At 35.4% G+C, this 12318-nt stretch overlaps 1 protein-coding gene across 12 annotated transcripts in view; it reads right to left on the minus strand.

Moving 5' to 3' along the window:
• The window catches only part of prom1a (prominin 1a), a 61025-nt gene that overhangs the window by 26005 nt on the left and 22702 nt on the right, over positions 1-12318 (minus strand). For 8 of the 12 annotated variants that reach the window (XR_006371599.1, XR_006371600.1, XR_006371601.1 and 5 more), the window contains exons 2-4: positions 11257-11315; positions 10795-10821; positions 7149-7354 (exon numbers count right to left, since the gene is read on the minus strand). Coding sequence is in view for 9 of the 12 variants with exons in the window: in XM_044126510.1 (XP_043982445.1) it covers positions 7149-7354; positions 10795-10821; positions 11257-11315 (292 nt within the window). In the remaining 3 variants the exon portion in view is untranslated. The remainder of the gene's footprint in view (positions 1-7148; positions 7355-10794; positions 10822-11256; positions 11316-12318) is intronic. The other 4 variants (XM_044126511.1, XM_044126516.1, XM_044126512.1 and 1 more) reach the window with 1 other exon arrangement.

Consider the following 12318-nt stretch of genomic DNA (forward strand, 5'->3'; position numbering starts at 1 on the left):
GCTGCATTCAGCATGACTGTGGCTGCAAGGCCGAGGCAGTCGCCTTTCAGCCGTCCCCTTGTTTCACTCTGCTGGAACTGGACCTCACTCCTCCTGTCTCTCAAAAAGACATCAGCTTCAGTCTGAAACGCTACGGTAAAGTGAAACTGTCACCTTCACATGAGGGGAAAAAGTCTGGGATTGTGCTGTGACAATCCAATAAGTATGAAATTAGGACACTACTTTATTTTTGGCACATCTTTATTTATTTTCTGTTTTTGTTAATGTTATCTAGGTATTCTGCATGGAAACAGACAGATTAGGGAATGTGGGACAAATATGTGCTGAGTTAAACATTTTGGAATCAAAGCAAAGTATACTGACACATCCTATCTTCTGTGTCTGCTGAGAAGTGCCTAACAAATACTATAGAGAAAATTATGCACATCACAGTCTTTTTAATAAGACTTTAATACCGGCAAGCAATATGTGTGACAAACAGTATACTTAATCAGCACACAACTTTCTGGATGCCTGAGCAGATACCCTGACTAATTAACCAGAAAACATAGGCTTGTTATTCTTACCCTATAAAGAGCAGGACAACAAAAATGATCCAATTCCTCATATAGTGAGTGTTTATTATGAAATTAAAACAAAAATAATTATCAAGATAATATGTTTAATTTGAGGCATTAGGGATAAGTGATTATTTTATTCACTTTTTTTGTTATGCCATTTATGCAACTAGTTATTCATTTTTCACAGTGTTTTTCTTTTTTTCTCCTCACAGTTCATCAGGTCAGTGTCTGCATCCTGCACCCTGTTACAACCACAGTTTCCTTATAAAACTGTTACTAGGCAATGAACAGATTAGCTCTCACGCGCCAAGGCCTTTCCTGTTGTTTGGCTCTCTTGCCCTTTTCATCATCAGTGCTCTATGCATGTTTTTGTCTGAAAACTATAAATTCCTTGACAACAGTCCAGAGGAGATGACATAATAACCAAATTACTTAACCTAAGAGAAATCCTTGGAGTTCAGGATAATTTTAAACTGGAGGAAAACCACAAAAATGCTTCTAAAGCAATTGTATCAGTTAACCTGAGAGGATATACTTTATATCTTGGGTAAACTGAACTGGATTTGATAATATTTGACCATTTTACTTTCATAAATGACTAAAGGATTACGGTATGGGTTCTGTGGATTGAGGCTGTGAACAGTTTATGTCGTGGTTTAAAGACAAAGAACAAACATTATCATAGCAATATAGAATAGCAAAGTTCAGTTCATTGGGGCCTAAAAAACAAATTTATTGTTGTCATATTTCACTCAACATCTGGAGCAAGAAACAAAAATATTATCCAAAACAAATCTTCATCTGCATTCAATGGCGTCGATTAAAAGTAAAATTCAACATCCCAGTTTCCCAGTAGATATCTGATATCTACTGAATTAATGCGTTCGAGATTTGGTTGCATCCCCTGACATTTATTCACTGCTCTTTAATCTGGAGTCAATTACAACTGTAATGTTGAGAATGAAGAAAAAACAAGTTGGTTTCTGACAAGAAAACTCATAAAATCTTAAAACAGTTATGATTTAAGTGGCTCTGTCTGAATCAACTAATATTCTTTTTTCTTCTATTAATATTTATAAGTCTTAAGTTGGAAAAAAATATTTCATTCATTTATTCATACATCTTAATTTCAGTAGTTAAACGTCTTCACATCTATGAGTAGCAGGAGAGAAGTCTCACTACAGAAGACTACTATTCCTTCAACTAGTTTAACAGTTTAGTTTCTAGTTTCTTAACATAAATGCTTATTCCTCAGTTGTTAAAATTAACTTTTCTATGTTTTTTTTTTATATATATATAAGGATGTTTCTTAACCTAAGAGAAATCCTTGGAGTTCTTCTTTTATTTCAGAGTCAAAACTGATCAAGCTCTATTAGAAATCTTGTTTTTGGGGCAGGAGAGGATCCTAGCTTTGCAGAAATGCAGCAACTCTAAGATGTAAAGCACATCCCAGAACCATACAGCTTTCCCTTTTCTTTTCTTTTCTCTCTCAAGGAACAATGTGCTATATAATCTCTACTTTTAACCAAAACTCTGCAAGAATGCCTACGCATGCCTGTGCACCTCAGTCAGTCTCACAGTGGAACATGCTTAAAATTGCATGTTAAATTGTTTTATACACACTATAAAATAAACTGTGCAAAGATAAAGTGGTTTTCATGGATAAAACAGATTTGTGAAAATTAGAAATTGATTAATAGGGATGTCTTGCATTAAGAAGATAAATTTGAGGATTCATTCTTAGGATGGCCTCTCTTGTTAATTAGCTGAGGAATGATTTGTGTCAAGCTGCCATTGTGTGTTGAAGGTGGAAGCAGTGGGAGAAAAACTTGTAGTTTGTTAATGGAAACGCAAATAAGTCATGAGGCACTACAGAGACCATGAAAACACATTCAATAACAAATCTGTTCTAACAGAAAATAAGCACAAGAAGCTGATAAAATAACAAAGCAAAGATTTTAAGTCTTGAAAAAAGAAAATTGTAGAAATGCATTACAAAGACTAATTTGTTACGCTATTTTCACTGGTGTTCAGTTGAATTCATTGATGGAGCAACTTTGAACATAAAGACATTACAATTTGGGTGCAAAGGGGCAAAATAAAATCTATGAAAGAAAAAAGAAAGAACGAGCATTTGTTGCATGCTGATTGCATTGCAGCAATATTCTCCCATACAATTTTAATAATAAAAGTAAAACTTTCTGGGTCAATAACACCGACTGTGTGACATTTTGCTCAGCCTGTTCTTATACCATGGACCTTATGAAGCTCCAGGTCACATCTCCACAGTACTGTTTCACATAACTACACTACTTATGGTGGAAATAACACTTAAAATATTAAAAGTATTCTGCTCAATGAAATATTCCTGATTATGCACACTAGTAATGTGGGGGGTAGTATCAATCCAATATACTGCCATTAGAGACTTGAAGCAAGATACTTCTGTACATTTCTCTCAACGTAAGGCTTCATACTGTAATTAAGCATTAATATAAACATACACAAGTAGCTTTAAGGCATCCATATTTACTTAAATGTTGTTTGAGAAAATCTCACCGTATTGTAAATGGTGTCATAACAGGTATAATGCAATCTGTAACAAACTAACTCTAAGATTGTTTATGTTTTATGTCAAAATAAAATGTGTTCTGTCAACTTATTGGAACATAATAAAAAGAAATCTGTTTGTGTTTTGGTTTAGTTTTCTGGACTTTTATATGTATAAAACTGAAAATTAATGTTTTTAGAGGTTTGTTTATGCCAGCAGGATGTACAATAGTGCATACAACGTCCTTCACACTTATCAGAACTCCTGATGAAGATGTAGCAAGTCTTAAATTATATTCATCTCTCATTGCAGCAGCATAATCTCACCCTGGAAATGTTGGAAAAGCTAAACCTTTAATATGAGGACAGATTTCAGTGTGGAAGCCTTTTGTTCTCTCGTTTTGGATCACTGGAAGGCCCGTTCCAGCTGAGGACAAGTTTTACCACACTAAACTCTGCCTGGGATTTTAGGTCGATACTCGGTTCAAAGTATCTGCACTATCTTTAATTAGAACCCATCTGATTAGCATAATAAGCATGAATTACTAAGCTTGTAATTTTTGGACCTTTTATGTTAATACTGTCGGACACCCAGTAACTGAAGTAGATTATTGAAGTGCATGCTGGGTAACAGAATCAGCAGGGCTCCTCCACTCAGCTGCAAGAAAAGGAAGGATCTTAGTTTTCTTACTATAAATCCATGCATGGGTCATGTTGAATCAGAGTTGATTAGGACAGACTCAAATAGCTCCTGCTGTTCTTTAAATAATGCATGGTGTGGCTTTAGCGTAGCTGGCAGACAAAATGCAACATGTCATATCAGTATAATGAACATGCATGAGAGCACAGATGTGATATGTGAAGAACATTTCCACATTTTTCTGCATAATATGTTTACTAATGATGATCCGTGTACATAAATATCAGGGAAAACATTAAAAATAATCCCTTCTCAATTGAAATATTTCAATTTGAGGTTGAAATATTAAAAGACGAGGGCAATGAATGTTTAGACAGAAGATATGTTTAAATCCACAACAGCCAGGATCTAATGAAGCTAAAGATGCATGCTCATTATTGCTATATCAATCGCTTCTATTCGCTGCAAATCTGAGTTTAATTAGTTATTTAGTGTGATGGATGATGACAAACAGAAGATGTTTCTGCTGCTCTCGTGCTCATATTGCTTTTCTGGGGTCAGAGGTGTGTTTAAAAGCCAAAATAAATTCTAATTTATTTATTTATTTGCCAGATAATGCTTCCTAGGAGCAGATAATCAGTCTTTCAGTGCTTTGAAAGTAAAGCAAAATTACAGACAAAAATGTAAAGAGGCCATTTACTATTGGTTCAGGGTTTCAGATTTGTACATATTTTTAAAGAGAAACCTAAAAATTAATGAATAAGCAGAGCTTTAGTTCTTGTTCTCTAAGATGCAATATAGGTAAAAAAAGAATAAGAGATGAAGTTACATAACAACAAGAAACTATTTCTGATGAAAAATTGGTTTATTGTGGTGCTACTGCCTTAGTTTAGTGTTTCATATGGTGATCTACAGAAATGTATTTTTAATCTCTGTGAACTGAACTGTGAAATGGTTCTGGTGAAGTGTAAATCGGGATGGACCTTCCTACAGAACAAAGTAATATTGCATTCCTACAACCTGAATCAATAGTCAACAGAGGTATAAGTGAAAGCCATAAAACAAACCCACTGACCTTTAGATTCTCAAGCACCAACAAATAGATTTTTTAGTAAAGATTAGCAACAAAGAACTTCAGTAAACAGATTTGTTTTATACAGGAACCCAAACCTTCTGGCTCTTAAACATCAGTGTAATCAGGGATATATTTTTCAGTAACTTGTCTTTTCAGTGAATAAATTAATTTAAATAAACTAAGCAGTGATATGCACTGTATTTCACAGTTAGTAGGAATATCTGGAAAGAGTTTTAAAAAAACTTCAAAAATAAGTATTTTTGCATCACATTTAACGATACAAAACAAAGTATGAAGTCAATTTTGTTGTGTTCCAACGATTACTTTTTGCCTTTTTATGTTCCCAACCTCACCTGGCTGCTGTCTTCCCCTTAATCTGGTTTGAACACTTCTTGGGAAATAAATGTCACCACTGCTCTCCTGTGAGCCTGGCTGTCAGCTTTCTGGTGACAGTAAAAAGCAGTCAGTTCCTGGGCTCCGCGCCTCTAGCTCAGCTTGTAATTGCTTCATTAGAGCTTCTGCTGCATCTCTCCCTTGTAGCTTGGGAGATTTAATAAGAGCAGAAAAGCAGCTCGCAGACTCCTCTGTCTGGGCTGCTGGGTTATTGCTGTGGAATTTCTTATAACATGAAGACAGAAAGCCAGAGAACATCAAATTAAGCACACTCCTGGATCCCTTCACTTGAGCACAAGCAGCAAATAGAGCTCTCTGTAAGCCGCTAGACTAAAAATTTCATGCTGCTACCGAGACTGAAAAGAAAATCAAATAAAAAAAAAAGAAAAGAAGAGCCATGAAGCTATTTGCAAGAGATAAATGTTTGCAAACCTGGAGTTTTGAGTGTTTCAAGTCAGATCTGCTCAAAAAGTATCTCCTAAGCAACAGGTTTCACGCTGTACTGATGGAGTTTGCCCACTTTTTATATGAGCAGAAAAATAATGAGAAGGAATGTTAATGAAGTGATCCTAACTTGTAGTGAAGCCGTTTGATGTTTGCAAATACATTTCTATTCAAAAAAGTGTCTAAATTGTGCTAAAAATTACTTTATTACTTCTTTAAATTCAGAAACCCTTTGATTGTGCAAAGTTCCAACGAATGCCTTCCATGCTGAGTTTGATTAAAAGATTATAAAAATATTAGCCTGGGCTTTGCACATTGAATGAGGCTCACTGAGAAACTCGACCGTTGCTCTGAGGGTTACTACTGCCAAAAACAACAAAGAAGAAGACAGGAAGTGGTAGCAGGAGGATGGTTTTGTTTAGTTAGTTTGGGTTTTTTTTTCCGACAATGTGCAGGTGGCTCCACTAAAGCTCTCACAGCATTGTAAAGTTCATAAAAGGCTGTGTGTCATTCAAATGTGTTGAGTCCAAAACTGGAAATGTAAAATCACAGACTACAATTCCCACAAAACACTGTATATGTAGCCGCTTCCAAGTATAAGGGGCTTGTCGCTCCAACGCCTGAATAAGTCACCAATGTCTCCTCTAACGGCTGACAGAAGATGAGTGCTAACACCATGGCTTAATTATGAGTATGTAATACTCATAATTATGAAACTGCACTATTGGTCAATGAATGCTACTGAGGTACAAATGCTAAAACAAAAAGGTAGATCTGGTGACAGTTGTGTTTTTGGCAAAAAAAAAAAAAAAAAGTAATGAAAAGACCAACATATTGGATTTATTTTTCCAATGTGTTTGTGAGCTTAAAACGTTGAGCTGGCATGATTTTTAGTAACTTGTTTTTTAAACAAGCTTATTCATGTGTGATTTTAATTTAATTTCTTATTTAACAGAAACACTGCAATTTCAAAATTTAGTTTTTTCAACATTAAAAATGTCAGAGCATAAGATGAAGGGATCTGCTGTGGGTATAAAGCATAAAGCAAAATCTCAACAGAAACAAAAAGATGAAATTGTAAGACACATGAATGAATTTGACATCTTAAGGCATCCTGTGGTTTTATCTGGGATTATAAATATTTATTGACATCATAGCGCTCTCTGGAAGAATCCCATGCAGGACGATGAGACCCTGGCTTAGACTGAACACAAGGATGAAGGGTGCTGCCACACAGAATCTACAGTAAGACTTTACTATATTTAGCAAACAACATGGGGGATGGTGAAGGCTGATGACTGAGTGTTTGACCAGAGGAGGAGTGTGTCTCTAGTATCTATGCATAAACATAATTATGAGTACAAAGCTGCTGAAGAGAGCGGGGGTGTTGCCTGTAATCAGGCGAGCATGCATTCAAATATTTCTTTAAAAATGATATGCATTTTTATGATCATATTTCTGTAATTTCTGCATCTGCCACACTCACGTGATGACCAACGAGGTGGAGAAGAGCAACGTTCCCAGCAGGCCGCGCTGGCAGTCCGCGTTCTTCCTCTGGCGTTGGTGCATCTCACCACCGCAGTTGTCGCAGCAGCGGCACATGCAGAAGAAGAGCCCCACAATGGGCATGAGGATGGCGAAGAGCAGGCCCACCGCTGCACATATGAGGAAGCCTATCTCATAGTAGATGGCCTGCGGTCAGTGGAAGAAGAATGAGAGGGAAAATTATGAGAATTATCATAAAAGAAAAGAGAAGGGGGTATAAATATGGAAATAAAATTAGATGGGGAATCACGGGTGAAAGGGGATTAAAATAACGTGTTGGGTTGGGAGAGTTTGGAAGGGAAGAATCGAAGAAAGAAAAGATTAATGAAGGCAAAACAGAGGAGAAGGAAGGACACACAAGGAGGCCAAGGATAAAGAGAGCAACAAATCTAAAAATATCTGGAAGATCCCAGGGCTGTAAAAACTCCTCCTGTCCAACAGACATGTAGATAAACAAAGAACACAATGCATCACATGTAGATATTCAAAACAGTGATCAAAGAATCTGAAGGACACGTTTTTCTCTTTATTGTCCTATTGTCCTTCTATGAATTATAGTCCTGAAAATAAGCAGAACTGGCAACTCATGTATCAGAGAAACATGGAAATCAGGGTTAACTAGAAAAGCGTGGTCAGTGTTTCTCTACTAGAAAGCACTATGGGAGTCTGCATATTTCAAACAATAGAGACCAGAAGAATAGCAGCATAACAGTCGAAGGAATCCGACCTATCTGAGTTAGCCTCAGTTTTGTTTTTCCCAGTGTAATGAAGGCTGCATTTCTGATGAAAAACTTGACTCAAGAGGAATCGGTTCTAAAGCAAGAAAACATTGTGAAGGAGCTCTTTGGACTGAACCTGAATTACAAAAACAGGCTCTACTTTTTTTTGAAACAAGACAAATCCACCCAGAACTGAGATGATTACCTGTTTCACTGAGATTCAACTGAGAAAGGTTCAATTGAATAATAACATTATTATACACAGCAGAAATCAAGAGCCCATGAAAAACCTGTAATTATTGTCTATGAGTGAAAAATTTCTGTATTTATTTTTCATCAATGAAATGTTATGAATTTGTTAAAAGCATTAAATCTGCAGTTTTGAGGCCGAGATAGAAACTTAAATATATATAAAAAGGTTTGTATTTAGATAGAATGAGCTTTTTATCAAACGCATAGCTGATTTGAACAAAATGTATTAGCCTGAAGATATTAGACTCTTATTAAGCTGTTATCAAAGTTTATCTCCTATGTCACAGAATAGGAAAATTTCTATGATGTCACTAAAAATCTAATTTAATCAAAATGACAGAAGATAAATGATTTTGAAATAACTTTTTTAATAGTAGTCTACATTTTAAAACCAGAAAACACCTAATCCTTAGTATTAATTTTATTCCACAGTAGGGGAAGAACAATGTATTATAATCTATATGTGTAGGACTCTGTCCTGTCTTTATGTGGTCACCTAGGAAACAGACATATCTCTCCACACAAAGGCTCAGTAATCCCAGGATCCATCTGAATGCCATAAATATTCAGGTTGACTAAACTGCTGCTGCTGAAATGCCCTGTGTATATCTTCTGCCTCGTTTTATCTGAATTTCCACAGGAGTCAGGCCTATGAAACCTGCATTCATCAAAGGATTTGGAATTTGACAAAACTTTAAAGGCTGGTAGAAATCCCTCCTAGTAAATGTAACTTTAGTATCTTGGTTTTTCCCTGTCTTGCATGAAAACATCAGAGTATGACTCTCACTGGTCCCGAATAGCTGAACAGGTCTTCCTCTCTGATCTGCACTAATCTTAAACAGCTTCTGAACTTGGCTCAGAAATATTCATCTGTTCTTCAGGAAATATTTATGCAAAAGAACTTTTTAAAAGCCTGCATTAAAAAGTAATTGCTGGTATTAAAGGTCTGATTATGTTTTTTTTTCTGATCTGAAGTTATAACAGTGTGGAGGATTGCATCATTAAATCTTGCAAAAAATAAATTGGACAGTATTAATGTTGGTAGGAAGAGAAGGAGAAAAAGGCATGAGGCGTAAGTGAGTTTAAATGTACATGAGTCATTTAAAAGCCCCAAAGTCAACCTGCTGTTGGGGACATTGTAGAATTTTAAATGTCCTCACTGTCATTATGCTTCTGGGCACTGCTTATTATTGGGTGAATCCTCACAAAAAAGGTCAGCCATGTATATATATATATGTTTGTCTTTCCACCAAATCTCTTAGAGTGCCTGCAGCTTAGACTATTTCTGGACTCCAGTTTTGTCTTGGCAAGTGCCCAAAAGAAAAAGACGCCCTTCTAATAAGAACAAAGGGGATGATGGGGTGGCAACATGTCTTATGATGTAAGTTTGATTAACTTTAGTGCCAGCAGCAACCATTAGACCTGCTAATAACCTGCCTAATGTGACTCTAAATTCAATAACTTTAAGTCATTATTTGAGATGCACCAGTCCACTAATGGGGAAAACGTTTGTTTTAGCATCTTTTTTTTCTATTTCAGCTTGATTTGTCGTTATGGGCAAAAGCACCGGATCAATGGACCAAGGTCAGGAATCAAATAAATCCTTTTTTACTGCACCCTTCTTGCGACTCAAAGTCCTTATTAGTCTTCATTTTACTTTTATTTTATAACCAAAATGTTACCTTAATTTATCCTCCATGGAGATGAAAGGTAAAGGGAGAGGATTTGAATGATCTCAGTTCATCTTGCATATAAATCAGTCAGAAGTCAGTAAAGAACTTCATACAATATAGTATTTAAGGGTAAAAAAAAAAAAATAGGAGTCCATGGAGGCTGATCAGACTTCTTATTTTACTTTCATCTTACCTTCTTATTTTTTGTTTTTATTTTATTGCCTCCATTTATCTGTCAATTTGCTGCTGGTAAACCTCAATTTCACTACTGAGGGACAGTAATACTCCATTTTCAGGCAAATTTGTATTTGTGCAGAAATCAACAAGTCTCTGTTGACTTATTTTAAAGAAAATGATTCAGTTAATTTTTCAAATCCAATAAAATATTAACTTATTATGAGGCCTTTTGCACATATTCACTATGAGTGGCTTGTACTGTAAATGTGCTCAAACTGATAATGTTAAAATACTGGATTATGTTACATTACACTTATTACAACAAAACACCAACTATGCCATAACTAAAAGGGAGCAAAAGGTCCTCATTTCAGTACTGTCAACATGCAACCAATTCAAAACGGAAACCAACAATCAGGTAAAAGGAAAAGACAAATCAAAACTCTGAATTACCATGTTATGAATAAGCACTGTTGTTCTTTCTGTGATCTAAAAAGCATTTCTCCTTTGAGGACATGCTTTTAAAAGAGAAGAATATGACAAACTGAAGGATGTGGTTGGAAGAAAATGGGATGGTAGCATGGAAGTCACAGGGCTACACAACTAATCACTGATGCTTCTGTAATTCATCAAATAATTGTATGGAATTGAGTTCTGAACAAGTTAAGATGCCTTTTTCAGCTGTAATTGTGCCACACTGGTGACTTACAGAAGCATAGTTTGACTAAATATGGGTTGGACTGGAAGTCCAGAGTGTGGACTTTACCTGCAGGGTCAGCACTATGTTCTCTGGCTGGGGGAAGCCAGACGAGATGAAGAGGACATGCAGAAGACACGGGAATGCAGCATCAGAGAAAGAGCAAAGCCACAAAACATAAACATGAGATGAAAACGACCAATAGAAAATGAAATCAAAGCAGGCATGCAAAAACACTGTTGCATATTGTAACAAAACACATAGTGAAAACCAAATGTTGCTGGGTATTTACCAGAAAAAAAGTTGTGTTGTGCATTGGAGTATTACTATCATTAATCAATATTAAACCCTGAGAGCAGTCCTTATCTGTCCTGCTTCAATATGGCAATATGAGACTTTTTACACTTTAACTGAATGTTGGATCACAGAGTATCCCAGAGGAATATTTTTTTTGTATTGGTTTACAGTTTCCATAAGATGTTTAACATCCAGATGAACACATGGTTATTTCCTTCTCTTTCACTCACTCACCTTTTGATATTCTGTTTGAATGGCTCCAAACTTCTCCTTTGCCAGCTTCACAATAAGATCTGTAGGCACAGAGGACAAGATAAACAATTTTATTTTCCAGAAAATAACAGGAATAACGGTTCACTCTCTTGTCCAACAGTTTGTCTACAAACTCATCCATAACTTAACTATATTCAGTTTAAACGGGTATGTCTCCATTGTTTTCTAATTTTCTATAATTTTTTCTGAGTTCCTTTCATCATTCTGTCTCTTTTCTGTACATTAAGTCCATTAGCACAGGGACAGTTTGGTGTGGAGTTAAAGTCTGGAATCAAAAAACATCAACTTAAATTTTAAATTTACCATAATGACCTGTTTGTGTCTACATTTTCTCATCTCATTAGTCTTGAACCAGTCTGCAGATTTGACATCCTGAAGTCATCAGGATGTCAGATGTAACAATATAATGATTTAATTGTAAATTAAATTGATTTAAATTGATTTAATTGATTTAATTAAATTTAATTGTAAATAAGCCCAGGCTTATATATAAAATTAAAAAAAATGGTGTGCATCTCTGTCATGATGCATGTCAATAATGTGCTGAATAAGACATGGAGGAAGATCAGGAAAAGGCAAAGCTTTTAATAAACTTCTGGAATGATGTTATGATATATACTTTATTTTGCATAAAAGTAACAATATGAACTTTTGCAAAATCTATAATAATTATTGACTCATTTCAAAAGTTTTTAACCATTTTTTGTAGCTCTGCTTTGCTTAGGTTTTTTTTTTATTACTCTAAATAAAACACAAAAATAAATATGACATTACTATGACTATTAGCCAAATTGAGTGACTTTATATCTTCCACTCAGTGTCACCTGTGAAACACACTTCCTCCTGTGTCAAGTAGTTATGATTCTCAATCTTTTAGTGGCAAATAAATTGGTGGCCCACCCTGTGGATTAACGAAGAAAATGTTGATGTCTGCCATCTTCCTATGTATGTTGTGAACAGAAAATAGATCAAATGCATCTAATAAATAAGTACAACAATGTTCATAAGGTAAATGTACACATA

Source organism: Gambusia affinis, linkage group LG09, assembly GCF_019740435.1.
Source record: "Gambusia affinis linkage group LG09, SWU_Gaff_1.0, whole genome shotgun sequence".
Lineage (NCBI taxonomy): Eukaryota > Metazoa > Chordata > Actinopteri > Cyprinodontiformes > Poeciliidae > Gambusia > Gambusia affinis.